This window comes from Dreissena polymorpha, chromosome 1, assembly GCF_020536995.1.
Source record: "Dreissena polymorpha isolate Duluth1 chromosome 1, UMN_Dpol_1.0, whole genome shotgun sequence".
In the NCBI taxonomy this organism is placed as follows: domain Eukaryota; kingdom Metazoa; phylum Mollusca; class Bivalvia; order Myida; family Dreissenidae; genus Dreissena; species Dreissena polymorpha.
The window spans coordinates 656091-680908 of record NC_068355.1 but is presented as its reverse complement, the minus strand read 5'-3'; the positions used below and the strand labels follow the sequence as shown (position 1 = coordinate 680908).

General features: G+C 34.1%; 1 protein-coding gene across 1 annotated transcript; it reads left to right on the top strand.

Annotated features, from left to right (window-relative positions):
• The first annotated feature begins 6521 nt into the window (after positions 1-6521).
• On the top strand, positions 6522-21381 carry LOC127868557 (uncharacterized). The gene is made up of 3 exons (XM_052410427.1): positions 6522-7099; positions 11807-12796; positions 19793-21381. The coding sequence occupies exons 2-3, from the start codon at positions 12046-12048 to the stop codon at positions 19990-19992; spliced, it is 951 nt and encodes a 316-aa protein (XP_052266387.1). The 5' UTR covers positions 6522-7099; positions 11807-12045; the 3' UTR covers positions 19993-21381.
• The last annotated feature ends 3437 nt before the right edge of the window (positions 21382-24818 follow it).

Below are 24818 nucleotides of genomic sequence, written 5' to 3'. Positions count from 1 at the left end.
TATGAGGTTATTGTTGTCTTTTATGATTTGGGCAATATTTTTTTCTTTATAACAGTCATGATGATTATTAGAGATACAGTGATGAAAGTAAACTTTAGAACAACACATCATGATCAACCACTTGAAAACCATTGTTAAGATTGGGCACGATAGACATGCATGCCTAGATGGTAGAATGATCCCTAAAGAAATGCAGTGGACATTGAAATGAAGCGTGGATATTCTTCGTGTTTCCACCACTTGGCATCTGCAACCATTTAGTCCCTGATTTGTGGGACGACACTAGGCACATGCATTAAGACCCATTTTCTCAGAGCAAGGCCCATTTTTACTTCAAATGCGAAGCATGCAAATCTTCAGTGAGTCTTTGCAGCAGTATTGTTTACAATACAACAATATTTTAAGTGTAAGTTCTCTCTTCGTGTGTTTTAGATTTTAATAAAAATACTTATAATACACTTGTTAACACATAAGTTAACAGGGTATGTTTTCACATAGAATTTATGCTATAAAATTAATCACACATTCACCAAAGTTTGTAAAACAAACCCCATATAAAAGTTGTTGGATATTAATTTTACATTATTCACCCTAAAATATTTAATTAATATAACTTAATATATACTAAATATATCATAATACTGTAATTTACAACAAGAGCGTTTATTGGAAAGCCTGTTGGCAAAATTCGTTTAAGGAGTCTAATACAATTTTAATTGCATTACAATGCCACATATAAAGAGTATGGATATTTCAATGTGCAGTATTTATTTTCGTGCCCCAAAGGTCCATCGTCAGTCCTCCTATACATGATTCTTTCCTGCTCCTATTCACAGCATAACGAGTACAATAATTATAGCTTCCTTATAAGTTGCTTACTTTTTGATGTCATTTGTATACCCCCACAAACGAAGTTAGGGGTTATATAGGAGTAAGCTTGTCGGTAGGTCAGTCCGTTTTAAGTGTCCGCTCTCTAATTCAAGTTGTTTTCATCCGATCGTCACCGAACTCAGGCAGATGTTGTATCTAGATGATGTTTAGGTTAAGTTCGAATATGGGTCATGCCGGGTCAAAAACTAGGTCACGAGGTCACTTGGTGTTCACTCTCTTATTCAAGTAGTTTTAATAAGAGCTTCACCAAACTTGGTCAAAAGTTGTATCTAGATGATGTGTAGGTCAAGTTTGAACATGGGCCATTCCAGGTCAAAAACTAGGCCACGGGGTCACTTAGTGCGTTTTAAACATTGAGCATGGTGCCCGCTGTTTTTTTGTGAAAACAACATGCAAAATATTTTGTGTCAATGCGGCATGTGGGGGTATTTGTCACGTCTGTGACAAAGCTCTAGTTTGTTCTTGGGCAGAGCATAACTCATTAAGTACTGAAGTGATTCACATTAAACTTTATTTAATTGTAGTGGGCGCGAAGGTGAAGTGCAGACTACAAGAACCATAATTATTTTTGTAGGATTTACAGATGCATAACCCATTAGTCAAATATCTTTGCAGGGCCTTACAGCTATAGTATTTAAGGTACACAGATGAAACTGTGTACATTGATAGAGATCATTTTGCATAATCAGAGCTCCAGTTAAGGGTCGTATTTTCGTAATTACGAATTATTTTCAAATCCATTACGTATATATTTTAAAATCTTGTCGTACCATTAAAAATTACAAAATCAAGTTACGAATATTATTTTTACATCGGTTCGTATCGATTTCTATTGAGTTCTTTTTCGTATTAAAGATCTTTTCGGTGCTTGTAAAAAATGTCAAAAAACAATGGCAGCACCCAGAGTGTCCTAAAAAACTGCAAAGCGTGCAAAAGCACGCTTTTAACATAGTGTACGCAAAGTGAGCCGAAGTTGAATGTTGAGAAAGACATTATAGAAAAGATCTTATACGATGTTGTATGTTCAGGTGCCAAAACAGTCGGAAAAGCTAACAAGAGCTGTCAGAGGACAGCGCGCTCGACTATTCGAGTGCTTGACATTATAACGTAAGCCATCATGGGGAAATTGTTCATATTCAATAATTGATTAGACGATCTATCAAAAAAAAAAGGAAAAAAAAAAAATTTTTTTTTGGGGGGGGGGGTGTTGAGAGGGGGTATAATGTGGGGTGTGGTCATTTATTAGACGATCTTTCAAAAAATAAAAAAGGAGATAAAAAAATGGTGGGGGAGTAGGGGGTGAGAGGGGGGAGTAATGTGGGGTGTGGCAATTTATTAGATGATGTTTGAAAAAATATTTAAAAAAAATTATGTGTAAAGAGAGGGGGGAGGGGTAGGGGGATGAGAGGGGGGTAAAATGTGGGGTGGGGTAATTTATTAGATGATGTTAAAAAAAAATTTGGGGGGGGGGGTGAGGTTGTTTTGTGAAAGTAATAATAAAATGTGATCATAAATAAAGAAGTTATGGCAATTTAAGCAAAATGTTCAATTATCTAAGTGTAAAAGGGGCCGTAATTATGTAAAAATGCTTGTTACAGTGGTCTGCTCTTGTTTATAGGTTGGGGTCATGCTGGTAAACAAGTATGCAAAATATAAAAGCAATATGTCAAAGGATATAGGAAATATTTGGGGTAGTACGCAAACTTTAACATAGATTTATCAATAATATGCATATTCTAAGTATAAAAGGGGCTATAATTATGACAAAATGCTTGATAGAGTTGTCTGCTCTTGTTTTTAGGTTCGGGTCATGATGGTTAACAAGTATGCAAAATATGAAAGCAATATGTCAAGGGACAATGAAAATAAATGGGGTAGTACGCAAACTTTAACATTTGCTGCATATTCTAAGTGAAAAAGGGGCCGTAATTATGACAAAATGCTTGATAGAGTTGTCTGCTCTTGTTTATAGGTTGGGGTCGTGTTGGTAAACAAGTATGCAAACTATGAAAGCAATATGTCAAGGGACAAAGAAAATATTTGGGGTAGTACGAAAACTTTAATATTTGCACGCTAACGCCGACGCCAGGGTGAGTAGGATAGCTCCACTATATATATTTTATATATAGTAGTCGAGCTACAAAAACGCGACACGACGGGTCCAAACTTAAACAAAACAAAAATATTGAACGAGTGGAAGGGACAATTCCCGTGGCCAATCGTTGAAAAGATTGAAGGGGAGACCCGTTTTAATTGTGAAATATGTCAAAATTCATCGAAGGCATGCAATCTAAGCACAGTTTGGGCATATGAAGGTATTTGAAAAATAAAATTGTATAATACTGAAAAGACACTGTTGAACTCGTTTAAATTAAGTTGCTGGTATGTTTATTTTGATTTTTTTGCATGAAAATAACCATTGCTATTTATTTTTAGGTCATTTAGAAAAGTTAAGAATTATTTTCCAAAACTTAGTAGTAACGTTAAGAATAAAATTTCAGAGTTAAGAATTATTTTTGAAAATCTGGTAGTAACGTTAAGAATTTCACAAAACCTTATCTGGAGCTCTGGGATAATACTATATCAAGATCTATTGTCATTTGCTTACTCTTTAATTGTCCTTTTTTTCTGTGTGGAGCATAACTGTAAGTATGGTATTCGAATGAACCTTCATAGATATATGGCCTGAGAAAAAATGCTATGGTTTAGTACAATAAGTCTCCATTATGTGCAGAATTATTTCTTTTCGTTCTCTCGGCAGTATGCACATATTCATGTATGCCCTGTATATGATAAACAAAAGGGCAACCACTAAGTATTAAAGCTAATAAAATAAAACTTCATTTATTGTTCAGAGGACTTTGAGGGGAAGTGCAGAGTAAAGGTACCATCAATTGTTACAGATCTAAATCTCTCTGTTAATTTGTATCTGCGCTTTATAATTCTCTTACAATTATACTTAAGATAAAACGTTTTAGATCTGAAGAGAACATAGTGGGTAAGTACACAATTTATGCACGAACTTGAATACACTTTATTTTTAAATAAGATATTCACCTTTATATTTTCTTGTGCAGAGCCAAATTACACATTGGTATGTTATGGCACACATCATATCCTCATTAGATATTAAAGATTTTCAAATAAAACTTTGTCATTGAGAGGAACTGCGGGGTGCAAGAACCATACCTCCTTTATTGAAACATTTATTTCTGGAGTTATTGCCGTTTGTTAAATTTTATTATACAAACTATAAGTATTAGTTGGTTAAACTTGATAATTCATGTTTCAAAAGAGGACATTTAGAAAGTGTTCGGCGTTCAATGAATTAATAACAAATGTCTTTTTCCCCAACTTTAAGGTGAAGCACTTAATTTGGGTCAAAATAATACTTCGGGAACATTCCGATTTTGTTGAAACGATATAAACAGTCTTGCATGCCATACATAAAAGTGGCATAAAATGGAACGGTTAGATTTTATACTCTGTCGATAAGCTTTCACGTTGATACAATTATGAATGAATACCCTTTCTCTATTAACATAACTATGCACACTATTTTAAGCTCACCTGAGCACAACGTGCTCGGGGTGAGCTTTTGTGATCGCCTTTTGTCCGTTGTGCGGCGTCAACATTTGCCTTGTTAACTTTCTAGATACCACATTTATTGTCCAATCTTCATGAAATTTTGTCAGAAGATTGGTCCCAATGATATTTTTGATGAGTTCGAAAATGGTTTCGTTTGCTTGAAAAACATGGCTGCCAAAGGGCAGGGCATTTTTCCTTATATGGCTATAGTAAAATCTTGTTAACACTCTAGAGGCCACATTTATTGACTGATCTTCATGAAACTTGGTCAGAAGATTCATCCCAATAATATCTTGGACAAATTCGAAAATGATGCCGGTTGGTTGAAAAACATGGCCGCCAGGGGGCGGGGCATTTTTCCTTATATGGCTTTAGTAAAACCTTGTTAACACTCTAGAGGCCATATTTATTTTCGGATTTTAATAAAACTTAGTCAGAAGATTTGTCCCAATGATATATTGGATGAGTTCGAAAATGGTAACCTTTGCTTGAAAAATATGGCTGCCAAAGGGCGGGGCATTTTTCCTTATATGGCTATAGTAAAATCTTGTTAACACTCTAGAGGCCACATTTATTGTCAGATCTTCATGAAACTTGGTCAGAAGATTCATCCCAATAATATCTTGGACGAGTTCGAAAATAATGCCGGTTGGTTGAAAAACATGACCGCCAGGGGGCGGGGCATTTTTCCTTATATGGCTTTAGTAAAACCTTTTTAACACTCTAGAGGCCACATTTATTTTCGGATCTTCATGAAACTTGGTCAGAAGATTTGTCCCAATGATATCTTGGATGAGTTTGAAAATGGTAACCTTTGCTTGAAAAATATGGCTGCCAAGGGGCGAGGCATTTTTCCTTATATGGCTATAGTAAAATCTTGTAAACACTCTAGAGGCCACATTTATAGTCGGATCTTCATGAAACTTGGTCAGAAGATTTATCCCAATAAAAGCTAGGACGAGTTCAAAAATGATGCCGGTTGGTTGAAAAACATGGCCACCAAGGGGGCGGGGCATTTTTCCTTATATGGCTATAATAAAACCTTGTTAACACTCTAGAGGTCACATTTATTATCCGATCATCATGAAACTTCGTCAGAAGATTTGTCCTAATGATATCTTGGATGAGTTCGAACATGGTTTTGGTTGCTTTAAAAACATGGCCATCAGGGGCGGGGCATTGTTCCTTATATGGCTATAGTAAAACATTGTGAACACTCAAGAGGCCACATTTATTTTCCAATCTTCATGAAATTTGGTCAGAAAATTGGCCTCAATGATATCTTGGATATGTTCGAAAATAATCATGTTTGCTTGAAAAAACATGGCTTCCAAGGGGCGGGGCATTTTTCTGTATATGCCTATAGTAAAATCTTGTTAACACTCTGGAGGCCACATTTACTGTCCGATCTTCATGAAACTTGGTCAGAAGATTAATTCCGATAATATCTTGGACGTGTTCAAAAATGATGCCGGTTGGTTGTAAAACATGGCTGCCAGCGGGCAGGGCATTTTTCCTTATATGGCTATAGTAAAACCTTGTTAACACTCTAGAGGCCTCATTTATTTTCCGATCTTTATGAAACTTGGTAAGAAGATTTGTCCCAATAATATCTTGTTATCTCAGGTGAGCGACTTTGGGCCTTTCAGGCCCTCTTGTTTAATAACTTACATTTCGTTAATAGCATTTTTGTTAAAGGTCTTGACACAATCTGTTTATTTCATAATGCAAGTTAACCTGGTGAACTTGGTGTGCGTTATCAATTAAGTTTATTTTAACGTAGACTGTTATGCATGGTTTGTGTTATTTTCTCTTCATGATTCAACTATAGAAGTGACAAAATCTTTTGCGAACGCTACACAAGGTAAACTACGTAAATCGAATCGAAAACAGAGCTTAACGTAGATCTGTCAGTTTTTGTAGATCAAATGGTGTGTAAATACAGACACAACTGAGAGATTGTAAACTGAAAACGGCGATTACCGTAGCCCATATTCAGAAAATCGGTTATCTTATTATTATCAGCACATAATTTAAAACGACTGTACACCGTCCTTCATATTTTACTACCGATATGTGCAATGCATTATGTGTTTAAACTGTGTCGTAAACAGAAACTAGCAGAATATTTAGGGGCGTGACCATTTGGGTTTGAGTAAAAATGGAAGTTAAAACATTTGTATTAATTGTGTTTATAAGCATATTACAGTCTAAATAACATTCATTTGGTGGAGTTAAATACAAATTGAATTTCATGAACATCTAGGCAGTTGTTGTTTATTTATAAAATGGCTACCGCTGTTTGTTCAGCTAATAAAAGTTCAGATTTAGTAAAGGACTATATGTGTAGTGCTTGCGAAGAGAAACAGTTTGAAAAAAGTGCACAAAACTACTGTAAACAATGTCTTAAGCTATTTTGTGACAAATGTATTAACCATCATGATCAGTTATACGAAAAACATTTGACGCTCGGGAGGGGAGACATTAACCAATGGCCCCTCAATAAAAAAACAGAGGATTTTCTACAAAAATGTGAGGTCCACGTAGGAATGAAACTGGAAATGTTCTGCGAAGACCACAGTCAGCTGTGCTGCACTAATTGTGATTTCCTAAATCACAGGTATTTCATCTTTATATCATGTGTCTTTAAAGATATATTTGAGATCTGTGTATACGTAGTCATGAGTTTCAGACGCACAATTAAAGGGATCTTTTCACGGTTTGGTAAATTTATAAAATTGAAAAAATGTTTCAGATTCGCAAATTTTCGGTTTAGTTATGATATTTGTGAGAAAACAGTATTACTGAACATTTGCCATGGTCTAATATAGCCATTATATGCATCTTTTGACGATTTAAAAACCTAAAAAATATAAAGCGTTGCAACGAGAAACGATTGAATAATTTGGAGAGTTCTGTTGTTGTTTAAATTTGTGAAACTACGAAGATTGCTTATATAAGGTATCAAATACGCATCTTGTGTATGCTTGGCAGGAAAGCTCAGTTGGCTTATGCATTTTTTACTTCAGGATTCCGGCGGTCACTGGTTTGGGCCCTGCTGCGGGCTACTTTGTTTTTCTTTTTTAAATTATATTTTTGATTTTTTACTGGAGCTTTTAAAATTTAATGTTTACATTTATCAATATAAAGCATTTAATGACAAACTTCAAAACATGCCAAAATCTGTGAAAAGGCCCCTTTAAAGGCGTTGTATATTGTTTTAAGGGAAAGGTCTTCATTATTTTAGTTTGTGACAGCACGGACTCTAGATTACACGGATATGAAACGGGACCGTTACGCCAAATATCTTGTTGTGTCTAAGTCACGTGACCGTGTCGTAACTATCGATCTTCTATCGAAGCGCCGAGGTTATAAATTTGATGTACCCACTCACGTATTTTGTTAAATTATAGTTTCATTTCTAGGCCGATTTTGACAAATTATATATCATTACAAAGCTTACGTAACGTAGTTTTCAGATATATAAATATATATTAAGTTTTTCTTCTGATTTCGGCAGCCCGGCGAGTTATAACTTTAACTTTTGCAAACAACATACCGTTTTGGAGTTTTAGAATCTAGATTTACGGTTGACATGTTCGTACTTTATACCGATTTGTAGCGTTTATATTTGGAGTTCAGTTTTAAAAATAACATCTTGCTTAGCAGAATAGAATTCTGTATACGATAGAAAAAAAATTGTTTAAAAACGAAAGTAATTAAGGAATGAAGGCGGGAAAATGTAGCGCGCGTTCCTAACGCACTGAACTGATGCTACGGTCTTGGCGATTATGCTTTTGTTTAGATACCGGTCATTGAATTTCCTTTGCTATGATTATTATATTTTCTATGAAATATATTGAAATATTTTGTTCTAGAGACATATCCATAAAGCTAAGTATTAATGAAGCTTAATAAATTTACGATTTCATCTCTTGATTATAACACAGAAAGGGTGTTAATTTTATGATGAAACAGCGTATACAAATGTATAGCGGACCCTCTTGATATTTTTCGGCTTTGCATACTTCAAATATAATGGGTGTCAAAACATTCATCGTTTGTTGTTTATTATCAAAAAGGTAATTATGTAAAATTAAATGAAAGATTATTAACCATAAATTATCAATTAATTAAAATTATTTAAAGATTCTTGAAAATCACGGTCAACTGTCTATGCATGTATATTGAAATATCTTTATAAGTTAACAGAGTTATAAATATATAGAATTCTAAATTAAAACTCTGTATTATTTATATTTTTCGGAAAGATTATTTAACCCCGTTGTGGTCAAATGAGAATGCTGTTTTTAATTATGTTGTTCCGTACACTACCATACACTTTTTATAGGACTACGAAATGACGGAGTTTTTTTACCGGTACCCGCTAAATACGTTAAATGTTAAGTATTAGATTTTTTAAATGTTTAAAATGTACATGTATAGGTATTAAGCACTTATAATTATTGTGATTTAGCTGGCTGACATCTATACAGTATTTAGTTTATGGCAATCTGTATGGGCAGATGACTATAAATGTTTTCAATACGCTACATATCTTATAAACGCAAAATTGAGTATTTGGCGTAACAGTACTCCAAGAAATGACCACTAATACCACGAGAAGACATGGAGGTATCATAAAAAGTGTAAACTGACCAGACATTGCCACCTGTGGTTAGGGACCAATATACAAGTATAGGTCCCTGCTGTGGCGTATGACACCATAGTGTTATTTAGTATTGGTCGGCACAGTATCTGATCATAACGAGATAATTGGCTTGTGCTGAACACAGGGGCAATAAAACCACAGATCTATCAATAAACAAGATTATTGAGATATCTTTTATTGAACACCGCGATAAAAATGCTCAAACCATGGACTCTAGATTACACGGATAAAAAACATGGCAACATTCTCAGAATCATCACTGCTATATGTGTAATCACCTAACAATTCGTCTTAAAATAATTTATATATTTGAGTTGAAGACGATGTACTGTTGTTTAAGTCTGAATAAACTATCTGTCTGCCTGTCTAAATCCAAGCCGTTATCGTCCCGGTGAAAAAAACTGATTTTCAATAGTTGGACATGATGCCCTGATGTCAAAATACGAAATGCGTAACACGGACCGTGATTTTCAAGAATCTTTAATAAATTGATAATTTAAGGTAAATAACATTTCAAATAATTATACATAATTACCTTGTTGATAATAAACAGCAAACGATGAATGTTTTTGACACCCATTTGTATATATAAGTATGCATGCAAAGCCGAATAATATCGAGAGGGTCCGCTATATACGCTGTTTCATCATAAATTTTACACCCTTTCTGTGTTATAAACAAGAGCTGAAATCGTTAATTTATTAAGATTCATTTATAATAAGCTTTATTGATATGTTTCGTGAACAAAATACTACAATATATTCCCTAAAAAATATAATAAGATGGCAAAAGAAATTAAATGGCCGGTTTCTAAACAAAAGCATAATCGCCAAGACCGTAGCATCAGTTCAGTGCGTTAGGAACGCGCGCTACATTTTCCCGCCTTCATTCCTTAATTACTTTCGTTTTTAAACAATTTTTTTTTCTATCGTATACAGAATTCTATTCTCCTAAGCAAGATGTAATTTTTAAAACTGAACTCCAAATATAAACGCTACAAATTGGTATTAAGTACGAACATGTCAACCGTAAATCTAGATTCTAAAACTCCAAAACGGTATGATATTTGCAAAAGTTTAAGTTATAACTCGCCGGGCTGTCGAAATCAGAAGAAAAACTTAATATATATTTATATATCTGTTTACTACGTAACGTAAGCTTTCTAATGATATATAATTTGTCAAAATCGGCCGAGAAATGAAACTATAATTTAACAAAAGACGTGAGTGGGTACATCAAAATGTATAACCTCGGCACTTCGCTGTACGCTAATCGTAAAAGATCGATAGCCACAACACGTTAAAACGCGCGGTGGTAAAACATAAAATGTGTATTTCTTGTGTTTAACTCGCTATAAATCCATTAATAACAACGGGAATATACTAAAAGTTATATTTTTTTGAAAGAGGAATTAATAAGCAACAAGATAACGTATAAACCAATAAAATCGGATGAATAGTTTTTGCATAAGATTGAATTTACTACAGTAAGGGTCAAATACTCGATTCATCTCCTGTCAATATACACTCCGTGGTGACAGAATATGGCCACACTTGCATAAAATATTTATATGAAAAAAAACAACAACAATTTAATGTTATCTACTTAGATATTAACTGCATGATAAAAATAATTTACGAACTGCTGTATAAATCTACCAGTTTGCTTGACCTTGAGTTAGTGAACTTTTTACGGCATAGCTTCGTATGATGGCTTTAACCTAGATTTATATCAATAATTGTATGCGGCATGAACATTGAGTTCCAATAATGTTCCAACTATTTTGAAATTTAAAGGATTGTTAACTTACGACACCTGTTTAATGCATAACTCTTTATTTTTTAGAGTAAAATTCGCATTATAATAAAATGAACAGTTGTAAGATGTAAGACTTCCTGTCGACAAATATTCTTGAACAGAACATAAAAATGAACAACTTTATTGATCAATTGTTAATATGTTATTATCAGAATGTTACATTCAAACACAAAACAAAAGAACTATTTTATTTATCCTACAAAACGACACTATATATAGTAATATGAATTGCAATAATGCATACGGATTAGAAAATAAATTATCATACATGATAATCATATCAAAACAATGATGTCGCCTGCCAAAACCATTTCTCTCGGTTCAAGGTCAAGTTCATAGTTGTCACTTGGATTGTTGTCATGTTCCTAATATGGATAAAACCGAATTACAGTTATGTCCGGCCAAAATATTTTTCGAAGCTTATGTGAATCCGGAATAAATCGGTACCCATGATCATCATATCAAGACGACGCGTTGCGGGCAACACCCATGTCACGTGCTTCAATGCTGAGGTCACTGTACATTAAAGTTTTTCTTAAATGAATATAGTGAAAGTGCATGTTCGTGGTCGGTCAATAATTTTGTCCTGTATAATGGGCCTTAATTGTCTCACACGATTTTCATATCAAGACGAGGTAACGCATGCATCGGCAATGGTGCTCACTTCAAGGTCAAGATTACCCTTTTCGGTGTCTAGTGATAAATAGCGGGAATGCTGGGTAATATTGACCAATTTCTAGTTTAACTTGAATTTTAATATATGTTCCTGTTTTTTTTTTGTTCTATATTAAAACTTTTATTGTCATTTTATGATACTTATTTATGTTGCTGTTTCAGACAGTGCAAAGGGGTGACACTTATTTCTGAGACAGTAAAAAAAACAATCAACAGACCTACAGCAATTGTCAGACGAAATTATAACTATTCTAAACGAATTTAAACAGCTTCGAACAACCATAGATGACCGCTTTAAGTCTGTGGAAGACTCGTACAGAGAACGTCTTCAAGAAGTCAGAGATGTGCGACAAAAACTAAATGCTGCTTTAGATGAACTTGAAAAGAAGACTCTGAAAGAAATGGAAGACACAAGGTCTGCACTACTAGCCTCCCTCAAGACTGATCTAGATAACTGTAACATACTTGAGGATGAACTAAAACAACTTAGTGAAGCTGTACTTGACCTTATTAATAAAAGTGAGCAGGAGCTCTCATTTATTGCTGGTATAAAATGTCTGGACATGATTCAGGAGTCAGAAACATATCTGAATGAAATCTGTGTTAACGTTCAATGTTCATTTCTATTCCAGGAAAACACGGACATTGAAAAATATTTGTCCAAACAGTCAGGCTTGGGAAAGATTTTTCAAAAGATTGTAAATCCAGACCAGCTGATCACTGTGAAGGGAAAGGCAGAGTATAATGTTAAAATATCACGTGATTCTTTTACATGTTTCATCACAGGCATTTGTTGTCTCGCCAGTGGTCAGGTTATTGTTGCCGATCAAAGAAATAAGAGAGTAAAGCTGCTAAACCAGCAATACGAAGTGATCGGGCACTGTGAAGTGTCAGGAACTATATGGGACTTATGCCATATATCATGCAATAAGGTGGCAGTTACCTTGGGTGGTCAGTCGCATGGTGTCCAGTTGTTTTATGTGAACAATGCACAGCTTGTGAATGGGGGGCACTTCCAGTTACAGCACGATGTTGTTGGTATTGCCCACCACAAGGGGGCATTATATGTCACCTCTCGCACTGCTCTGTATCAGTACACGCTGACCGGGATACTTGTGAACAAGTTGTACCAATATGAATATGCCAATAGCGGTAAATACATGCTTATAATAATTATCTGTAAATATTCAGTTTAAACCATTTTTATGACTAGTTTTTCACGGCCGCTAATCACGGGCGCTACCTCTTTTTTGCCGATGCATTTATAAAGGAACCAATGCTACTTCCGAGGTGGCGTTAAGGACCGGCTGTTTTGAAAATTCCAGGATAATCCTTCAGGTCGATTAGATTTTATATGTGTTTTAAACATATTTCGAATTATCATAACGTTCGGGAAATGTAGTGCGATTCAGCGAAAATAAATTCATCCACAAATGTACAGAAACATACAATCACAACCCATTTGGAAACGTGGGGACCTTTATAAGTTGTGCCATGGTCGACTTTTTGAGAGCAAATCGATGTTTTTTGTCTATGTGACGAGAAAATGTCCACCAGATTGAAACGCTAATGACGTCAAACGATGTTTGGCAAAAGTTACTACATGTAGTTTCTGTATGCACAAACACATTGGCTTCATGCGAATCTAATACATTATTTTGTATTTGTCCTAAAGAGATGGAGCCAATGCCATGAAGGTGGCGCTAAGGACATGAGGCGGTGCCAATGCAAAATATATGAACCATCACTTGATACATATTTGATAGATAATGTTCCTTTTCTTATTTATTCAGATAAACATGTTACATGTACACATTATATATACTAGCAACCTGGCTAAAACGGTACGATAAAAAAAACAAAATATGTAACACTAAAAAATTAAAAAACAAAATTCTCAACATTCTCAAAATAGTGTTTCTACAACAAATGTGTTTAAACAGTAAGGTAATTTGCGAAATAATCAAAAGATGTTACTTCTGCTTGAAACGAGATTTGTCCCCTAATCCAAATGCTGATTTCACTAAAAGGCAAAAGGTGTTCGAAATTCAACTTAATTACCGAAATTAAAATCTTAGTTTTCGGACACTTTAAGTATTGATAAACGAGACTATTGCCAAGCAATATATGTCCTCTACCAGCTCCACCATTGTCAGAAATTCCAACATTGTCAGATTTTTATGTCCCCCACTATAGTAGTGGGGGACATATTGTTTTTGCCCTGTCTGTTGGTTGGTCTGTTGGTTGGTTGGTTGGTTGGTTGGTCTGTTTGCGCCAACTTTAACATTTTGCAATAACTTTTGCAATATTGAAGATAGCAACTTGATATTTGGCATGCATGTGTATCTCATGGAGCTGCATATTTTGAGTGGTGAAAGGTCAAGGTCATCCTTCAAGGTCAGAGGTCAAATATATGTGGCCAAAATCGCTCATTTTATGAATACTTTTGCAATATTGAAGATAGCAACTTGATATTTGGCATGCATAGGTATCTCATGGAGCTGCACATTTTGAGTGGTGAAAGGTCAAGGTCATCCTTCAAGGTCAGAGGTCAAATATATGTGGCCCAAATCGCTTATTTAATGAATACTTTTGCAATATTGAAGATAGCAACTTGATATTTGGCATGCATGTGTATCTCATGGAGCTGCACATTTTGAGTGGTGAAAGGTTAAGGTCATCCTTCAAGGTCAAACGTCATATAGGAGGACATTGTGTTTCACAAACGCATCTTGTTTTTGTATTTGTTGCCATAGCAACCAGAATTTGTGACGTGGGAACAAAATGACATGACGCGTATATTGCCATCTATCCATATTTCAAGTTTCATGAAAAAATATGAAGAACTTTTACAGTTATCGCAGGATCCAGAAAACCACCATTTTCAGCAGTATTTCTAGTCCATTTGTTGCCATAGCAACCAGATTTTTTTACGTTGGAACAAAATGAAATGACGTGCATAGTGTCCATATTGCCATCTATCTATTTTTCAAGTTTCATGCAAAAAAGTTTCATGAAAAAATATTAAGAACTTTAAGAAAAGTGTGACAGACAGACAGACAGACGCACATCGCGAAAACCATAAGTCCCTTCCGGTGAAATCGGTAAGGGACTAATTACAGGTGTCCGAAAATTTAGAGACAAAACCCGTACGAAAATGTTAGACAAATTCCGCCAGAAACTAAGACGGAACCCAACCTGAACATGCAAAAATATCTGTTTTTCCTGCTAGCAATAGGCGGACACTGAATTCTGTGTTAAATGAGCGGATAATATTACTTTGCTCTTTTTTAGGGAGAGTTTTTCACTTTGATATATTTTGTAGGCGGAAATTTGGACTTTGTTTTTGAAGTGTCAGACGGATTTTCAACTTAGACTTTTGGACAATGTGAAATTTTATACTCTAAGAAATAATTATAGATATTTCATTCTGACTAAACATTAAATGATGGAGATTTGTGTACGGAATTTTGCACTTTGTTTCTTTCGCGGGGCAGAATTTTATACTTATAATTTAAAATATTTGTGAAGCCACATGACGGAATTTTGAACTTAGTTGTTTTTACAGAGCGTAATTTTGGACTTAACAAATTTCTATGAAGGTGAATAATAACTTAATAAATTTAATATAAACCAAAGTACAGATTAAAATATTACCAGTAACTTACAACTTAATAAACGTTTTAAATAAAAATATTTAATTTTAATTATACATTTGTACAATCAATGAACATTCATTATAGACACAACTATTTCAGTCACAGAATAATTCATTCAGCATAAAGCTTTGATCTAATTTATGATGTTCATGTTCAGATTCTAAAACATATTTGGGAGTATTTTTATACTTAATTTGTGAGCAGCTGAAAAGGAGACAGACTTGTGAACTTGTGACTTGTGATTATTAATTATACTCTTAGATTTTGAATTTATTGGCATTGCTGGTAAAACATAATTAAGGAGATACATGTAACAATAACACATTTTAACTTTAAATATATTTTATCTATTGCTGACTTATACTTTTAAGTCTAAGGGATGACAATGCATTACAAATCTATTTGAAATTATTTGTTTAATTCACTTCTTTAATTCTTCTTATTTTTTGCAAAGTTTGCCCCTTTTCACAATTATTTCGTAATTACAATAATGACTATAAAGTCTAATAAAGAACAAGACTTGGTTGTTTTCATCATTTTAAGGTTTCCTTAATAACAAAACACACAACAGTCTAGTTTAATATTATTTGTTATATCATCAATTATGAATGAAGTTTCTCTGAATGTTACTCTATAATAAAAAATATATAGTACTTCAGATTTCCCCAGTCTGGAACCGACCATAAAATGAACATTAATATACCAATGTTAATTTTATCTCAGATAAACACTGACAGCCAGCTCAGTTGGTCCTGGTATTTTGCTGCCCCAATACTCACTGAGCGTTGATTATTGAGACCGCGCGGACGTGAAAGAGATACCGGCAGGTGCGCGTTTTTGTATAAGAGCGTAATTACACTGTATCGTTAGAGTAAATCGATGCAAATAGTTTGGATTTGACAGAGCGCTGAGTCACATCTGTACATGTTTATAAGCCATCTGTTATCAGGCTTCAGTGGATTGGTTATATTCACAGGAAGTGGTACAAGTTGCTGTTTGAATAATCAATTGAAAACAAGAGCGGTTAAGCAAATTACTGAATCTGAACTAAATTGTCAGTTACAATGCTTAAGCAAAATGAGGACTAAACTGTAGTGAAAATATGTCTTGCAAGTTGTATTGTGTAAAAATCAATTTGTATTTAATACAATGTGGAAATGAACAATAGGTTTGTTGCAAAAGAGGTTTAAAGTGGCTGGTTAAACGGTGAAAATGAACTTTTTTATATTTGCTATGTGTGCCGCACCCGGATGACGAGCACAAAGCGGTCCTTGACAAAGGAAAGCTGGGTTTGTTGATAGGTAAATCACAATTTTACTATACAAGTTATTTTATTATAACATGCAGTTTGAAATAGTTAAGTTCAAAATAAAGATTAATTCGAAATATACGATTGGGCTAGGCCTAATAACAGAGTGTCTCAGTACCTTGCCGCCCCAAGATCCAAACCTGCCCCCTTTGACCCCCAACATGCCCTTTATTGGATCAGATCACACTATTATACAGGAAATTCAATGAATTTTCAATAAACTAATTTTATTTTAACAGTGAAACTAGTTTTATCAATAAACAATTGAAAATGCATGTAATATTAAATAATATGCATTTAAAGAACATCTTATTTTAAAATATTCCACAGGGATAATATCCAATCACGTTAAAAAGTGCACTATGTATATTGCCAAATCAAATTTGGACCCTGTCTTTTAAATCCTAGCTGCAGTACCCTGGATTAGATAAAAAGTTTGAAAAGGCGATGTATTCTACATAAGTTAACAACATTATTTGCAATAGGTGAACTTTAGTTGTGCTTAATATCAATTTGCATTTCAGATTATGCCATAGGATGGGGGAGAATGCTGTGATAGAGAGGAATTCCTACTGAAGAAAGCAGTTTAGATAACGCCTTCAATGTGAAAGAGTGTACTTTTTTAATTTGGCCGTGTATAAGAACACTTTGTTTTTAAAAAAAGTGTATGTATATCAAATTATTTGTTTTATGTATATGTTATGAATATTTTTGTTGTTTATCTTTAAAAGCTACATTGTATCTTAAAAGTATCATCGAAATGAGGAACGAAAATGTGTACATTTTCCGCAAAAGTTTCGCATTTTTGTGTGACTGCGGAAAAAAGCGGGGATTTTCAGCATTTGTTCCGCATTTGCAGAAGTATAAAGTATAAAATGGTGATCCATCTTTTGAAAATGTATTATCTTAAAATAAATATAAAGATACTATGTTAGATATATCATAATTTTTACTAGTTTTTAGCTAATCTGAGCACAAAGTGCGCATGGTGAGCTTTTGCGATCGCCTTTTTTTCAAATGGCCTGTCCTTATATGGGTATATTTACAATATCCATGTAATCCGATTTCCGCCCGGTATCTAAATTACGCCCGTAATCTAAGTTATGCCCGTAATTTAAACATTCCGCCTGTAATCTGAATTCCGCCCGTAAACTGCTTTCCACCCGTAATTTGAAATTTCGACCCACCTCATTTAAATATTTCGCCCCGGTTTTCCGCCCGGAATCCGCCCCTCTTCTTAAAATCCTATACAGAAAAATTCGCCCGGAAATAAATTTTTACGCCCGGAATTTAGTTTGCAATTCCGTGCCGATTCCGGGCGGAACATTTCGTACAGGAAACAGTGCAGGACGTGAGCTTCCTTACTAAAGGATTCCTTCACAGTGCCATACTGTCACCATATTTTTTATGCTTTTGCCAAGGCGGACTTTCACTGGTTAAGGTTTCCCGTGTAATTTTTCCGCCTAAGCATAGAATGTTCTTGGACGAAATATTTAGGCGGTTTCCGAAGGCGGACTTTTTTCTGGTTAAGGACTTAAGTGTAATTTTTCCGCCTAAGCACAGAATGATCTTGGACGGAAAATGTTCCTGCTAAAAATGTTTTGCGCCTATTTAGGCGGTTTCCGTCTACCTAAGCGAAAAAAATAGCATATTTCGAGCCCTATTCTCCTTAAGGTCCTGCTAAAGCACATATTACGCTTTATAGTAGTAAAAGACGGAAACCGCCTTATTTTTCTGGGTGGCTTTCACCTAAGGTATTGGCGTACTTTTTCGTACGGGTAATGTTCGAAAAATATAATTATATAGAAATAAATTCAATAATACAAGGAACAAACATTTTCTTGCGATTAACTCTTCTTATTCTGCTTTAAAAAATAAATACAACTTCGCAGTTTTGCTAACTCTTGCCGTTAATGATATAGAACAAAAAAGTACAAACAGAACAACTTCTGCTTCCTTAATATGACGACATTGTTAGCTGTTGAATGAATCCATTATTTTCTACCAGTATACAATATTAATTACCCAATTACGCGAATGTTAGGGTCACTTGCACTAAGGCAAGCATCTGCCATGTTTTATGACCTTAATCCGTTTGTAAAAATCCATAATCAAAGTGTCACGAGATAAGCAAAAACAGGGCCGAAACCTGTACAAAAGAACAGTTAAATAAAGTTAACATTAAGATACATTAATTATGGACAAAAACGCGTATGTCCGAAAGTCACGAAAAATACTTATTTTTCCTACAAATAGGGTGTCCGAAAACTTAGATTTTTGAAAACGAAGAGTGTTTACGGTAGGCTAAACTATGTCGTTTGTCCTCGCTTACAACTTCAAAACAAAATGAAAAGGATAGCTCGGTCTGTTATCGTTAGCTTTTGTATTATACTCTATCAAGTTACTTTCCAGTTTTTAAGTATATTTATGACAGAAATCTTCAAAATCTTTTTGCAACACACGTTTCTTCTTAATTGTGTATACTTTATATACAGTATATTTCACTATCATCAAATTTAGACCAAAAGGATCGAACATTCAACTTGAAATACGAACAGCAGCAAAGATTGGAACAGCTGAAAATGTGGATTGGTGCCATCTCCTGTCATCAGCGCCACCTCATTGACATTGGCTCCATCTGTTTTGGAAAATACATAATTATCTATTATATCGACAAAATGCCAATGTTCTTGTGCACGCAACAACTTGTACATGTTCAAAGCAATTGTTTTCTGTCGTTTGCGATTTAATAAGTTTGAAATGTGATCGTAACACACGCAAAGACATAGATTTGCTTTCAGAAACTCCCCCATGACACAACATAAAAAGGTCCCCTCTTTTCCAAATGGGCTGTGATTATATGTTTTGTAGATGTGTGGAGAAATTGATCTTCGCTGAATTGCATAATATTGCCCTATTTTTCAAATAATGCGAAATATGTTGAAAAAAGACAACAACATATAAAACTTACTCACCCTGTAGAGTAATCCTTGAATTTTCAAAACATCCGGTCCTGAGCGCCGCCTCGGAAGTAGCATTGACTTATTTATTAATGCACTGCAAAAAGAGGTGACGCCCGTGATTAACGGCCGTGTTTTATGTTATTTTAAAATAATCGTATTTGTGTAAAAACATTCACTTATTCAACTTCTACTTATTTTAATGTCTGATGTTTTATAGTATGGAAGTGTGCCTTAAGTCCAACTGGTGACAAGATTCATGTGAATGACTATACCCGACACAAGCTCCTTACACTTACCAGAGATGGAACACTCATATATGCCTTCACTGACCCTGAACTCCAACTACCTTATGGCGTCTCCTGCTGGACAAATTCTGGTTTGTGGAGAATCATCAAAAACTATTATACAATTGGATAAAGAGGGCAGAAAGAAACTAGCAACTTTTGCTACACTGACGGGAGAAGTTAGTACACCTTTGTCTGTCGTCTACAACTGTAACACTGACTCTGTAATTGTCGGGTTTTATTACAGCAATACAATTCTGGTGTTTAAAGTTCAATAGCACTTGATGAAAAAAAAGTTGGAGGGAGTAACATTATTGGGGGAGAATTTAGTCATCGATTATATATTCTTTTCTTTTGATTGTCTGTGCAACTTTAAAGGGCAATACACTTTTTTTTATTGAAAGCACTTGTCTAATGCGTTCCTTGTATCACATCTATTGGACTTAAAAGATATCTGACAAATCTGTCAGTACCAAATTCCGGTCCAGAGTAAGCATCAACTACGCATCCTTGAGATTCTTTGTTTCAGGGATTTTGAAAATTTATGTATCAAATTACCCCTGTGCTTTAAATAATCAAGGGTTTAAAAACTTGAGTCAAGTGGTTTTTCCTATAAGACGGTTAAGTAATCTGATTATGCTGTTTTGTATGAACATACATGCAATACGAATCAAACATTATAAATTGTATGACATAAATATAATTATAAGAGAGAGCTTCTTGGTCACATTTGCATTGAGATGATGCAAGGCAGATTATTCGAAGGAGTCAACAGTAAGAACATTGTAAAGTGGTTACATAAAAAGCATTAATCTATATCAATTGAAATCCATGAAGATTAGCTTTTTTTTTTAAGAGGCGTGTTTCAGCGGTACATTGTCTTCTGCTCAATTTCTTTCAGTGTTATTAAACTTTGAATATATCTGAATAGTTTACAGAAACAATTTCCTCTGGGTATTAATGAGGAACTGCTGGTCATAATTATAGAATTTACAGGCGAAACTTAATCATCGAGCAGGATTATTCAGATAATATACAAACATATTTGTCAATCAAAATGGGCGTACGTTTGTTATAAATTATTACATGTATTAAAGGGACTTTCTTTGTTTTTGACATTTTATAGACACAATGGCAATTTTTATTTTTTCATGCGTTTGTAATGGATTCATCGTTCCAAATTTAAAGTTACAAATGGTAATAATATATGTACTATAATATGGTAATAATAGATGTTACCAAATGTTGTAATATACATAAATGGAGGTTTCAGTTACACTAATTGCATGCTAAATTTAGAGTGAGAGATGGTAACAAATACAATTAACTAAGCTGACTTATTATAATTTCTCACCTGAATGTTACACGTCAAAGCAACTTTTCTTCATAATTGTTTTAGCACAATTAAATACGTTATACTAATACATTCATACATTGTTATTCTGGTGATTGCATATTTGCTGTCTGTATTAACGATAATAAAATGTGGATTACTGTATTATAGTAAATTATGCCAAGCACAGTTGTTGATATATTTATCAATACGACCAGTTTCAAAGGTAATGGCGGAGGCAGCTAATAATAGTGAGTCCACATGCCTGTCATTTAGGGTTTCCTTCAACAACTAAACTTGATAAAAACGCTTGCTTCTCTGTAATAAATATGTAACTACAAATAAAATTGGGTGTAAGCTGTTTATTGACAAAAAACACAATCCAATTGAAGCTCTGTGAAATTTAGACGATCTTTAATTTTTTCATTCCATTTTCATATCTTCATGTCGTATCAGAATTAAATGCATACGTAAGTTATTATAATTGTTATGCCAACACACTTATAAGTCGACACGATATTATATTTAAACGATTAGTATTCAAAGCCAACCTTTTCATTGTGTTTTCATTTAATGTTTTAATGTAACAACATTGAAAAGAACAGTTTACATGATTATGAATCGTCTTGTGTCTATGTGATACTTAAATGGATGCATGTTGATTGTCAATAATTATGAACATAATATTATAAGTCGATTTTTGGCAAGTGCACTGATTAAACTATATGTTTGCTTCTAACACTCAATATATTAGGCAGAACAATAAACAGAGAAGATTTCCGGAGAAATGGAGATATTGTGGAATAACATATACTGGCATTACCGATACCACGTGACTTTTTCGGATCTGTGTTGGGAGAATAAAGCGCGACCCAGTTAACATTTTAAGGATCTCTTTTTAAATATGCCACCATTTTTAATGGAATGAAGTGGAGAGCCCGCTCATTCAAAAGAGTTTTCAATAGGTATCATGATCTTTTTAAACAAATAAGTATCTTTTCAGTAAAGTGCAACCGCGCGTTTGAACGGTTAGAAAAATGTCGGATCAGTGTGGGAACTTTATATCACAAACGCGCGGTTGCTCTTTACTGAAAAAATACTTATTTGCTTTAAAAGATCATGATACATATAGATAACTCTTACGAATGAGCGGGCTCTCCACTTTATCCCATTAAAAATGGTGAAATATTTAAAAAGACATCATTAAAAATGTTAACTTGGTCGCCTTTTATTCTCCCAACACAGATCTTAAAAAGCCAAATCGTATAGGCACGGTGGTATATCACACATGAGATCTCAAGACATTATTTCCGCATTTGATGAAATGTTCTATGCAGCATCGATAAAGGGTGGACATACGCATCCTGATCGTGTCGTTTTGGTGCAATGAATTGTCAGGGAGTTTTTGCCCTTGGGTTATTACCATGTCATTTTCGTTTCTGCGCGAGATCTCAGAAACTATTGAACCGAATACTCGTTAGTGCATTCCTCACCACTGATTTTTCAGGTTTTTATTTACCTGTCATTATTTACATATTTATCGCGAGATCTAAACACCTTATCATTCGCATTGATGAAACTACATGCACTTTCTCTTAGGGTAGAAATGAACATAAGTTTTGGTCGTTTCGTTCTGATTTTTAAAGTAGTTATTGCCCCTTGAATAATTTCTTAAAGCTTTTGATCTCTTACATTTATGATACGCATTGTATGACACGTGTTATGCAGAACGCATTTATGGGATGACATGCGTATGTTATCATAAAGTTAAGATTTTTTAAAATTATTATTGGAGTTATTTACCCTTGAACAAGAATATGTTCTACACAATTACTCATACATTGGAAAATAGTATCGGAAATAATAAGTAGCCTTTTCAATGATATTGTTTGTTTTTTAAACTGGTCAAGCTCGGGTTGTAAGGCCTAATGTAATATTATATTTTCACAATACGTGTACATGTTAAGCAATTATTCCTCTAAATGTTAATTGATTTTAATGATTTGAAGTTATAACAAACCGCATCTTTTTTATCCAAAGTAATGCACTTACAATGTAAATGTGAAAGTCCTGATTAATGTTTAACTTTGTACCGCCCTGATTTAGAGAATATTGTCCCAGCTCTAACACGTAGATTATTTTGTTTGGGTAAACGAGATCTTGTTGTTTTTACTGTGCCCATGCTCACTTTTGTTCCAGAAGTTTGAGTACCAGCCTAACTTGCACCTAACGAACATTTTCTAAAAATTCTCGATGAACCAATAGTATATGATAAGGTATAAAAAGGCCTTAGAATCAAAAGGTTAAAGTCATTGTTACATCATAATATTTGATTCTCCTTTGCAAAACGTTGACACAATCACAGCCGTAATAAGTGTCCACTGTTTTTTACAGGCATTACTTGGTTGAACGGTAGGTTTCCAATATATACCATAAGTTATATTTATATGTTTAAAACTCAAATAAATCTATTTGAGGCTCTTGCGAGTAGAACAGTCCACGCACCTGTAAGCCCTTTGAAAAACTCATTTCTTACGATAATGTGTGCAGCGGCAATACAAGACAATCACATTTGTAAAATTTTAAAAAATATAAAAAAAGCAAAAACCCTTTAATAGTTTATCGTAAACCAAACTATTATTTTCGCGAATTACATTTTACACAATTCTTTTTGTAAAACTGACAAAACACGTACTTCTATAACTGAACACAATTTTGAACAAAAAACAAATATAGAGAAAAGATGAAGTTCGTCCTAATGTGTATTTTACCCCAAATCATGTACACGCATCGATAAGCGACCAAAAGAACAATAAATTATGAGTTTAAGTATTATAATCATTTTTATATTTATTTATAGTGGAATTTTGGTGGTTTTGTTTAAAGAATAAGGAACATGTATGTCAACTTCTCTCACAGGTTTTTCAGTTTATAACATATCTGTTAAACATCTGTCTGCATGTAAAATTTTAAATGTAAGAATTTAGTCTTGTTATACATTGCCATTTTAGTCCCTAATTATCGTGTAGGGTGAACACACGTTTGAATATACTAATGACATGTATTTTTATTTATTCCCCGGAAAGGAAGTGAATGTCTTATATTGGAATGACTATTGACGTCCGCCATTTTTTTATTGTTCTTTCTGTTCATCGACAAAGACATGTCACATGATGTTGTATTACCCCTTTTTAACATGCGACATTCAATTTTTCAGGTATCGTTCCTTACGATATGAATATGTGCATGTAAGATTTATATCATACTTCATGAACCATTCGGATATGCCTTTTTCAAACTTAGATATATTATAACATTATAATCTAAATATAAATATGATTAAAATACCTTCTCCGTAACCACAAGTTCCAGAGGAAGTTCCTTTGGAAAACTGTAAACTGCTTGCGATATCACAACGTCTTTTCCCGGACCATATCTCCCTTCTCTCGCCGACTCCTATCTACTTGCCGTGTTTTGTTTGATGTTAAAAACATTGTGTATATAGGCTAATTTCTGCCGTATGTACCATTTATAATGTGTATAATTAATACGTGCGGCAAATTTTTTATACACACGGATTATTAACATGAAATGGATTTTGAATTAGGAATGATATACATGTCATC

Excerpts from the sequence above, each read along its gene's own strand:
- LOC127868557 (XM_052410427.1), top strand. The coding sequence starts at position 12,046 with ATGGAAGACACAAGGTCTGCACTACTAGCCTCCCTCAAGACTGATCTA. Across the intron at positions 12,797-19,792 it reads ATATGAATATGCCAATAGCG|TATGGAAGTGTGCCTTAAGT; the intron begins GTAAATACATGC and ends GATGTTTTATAG.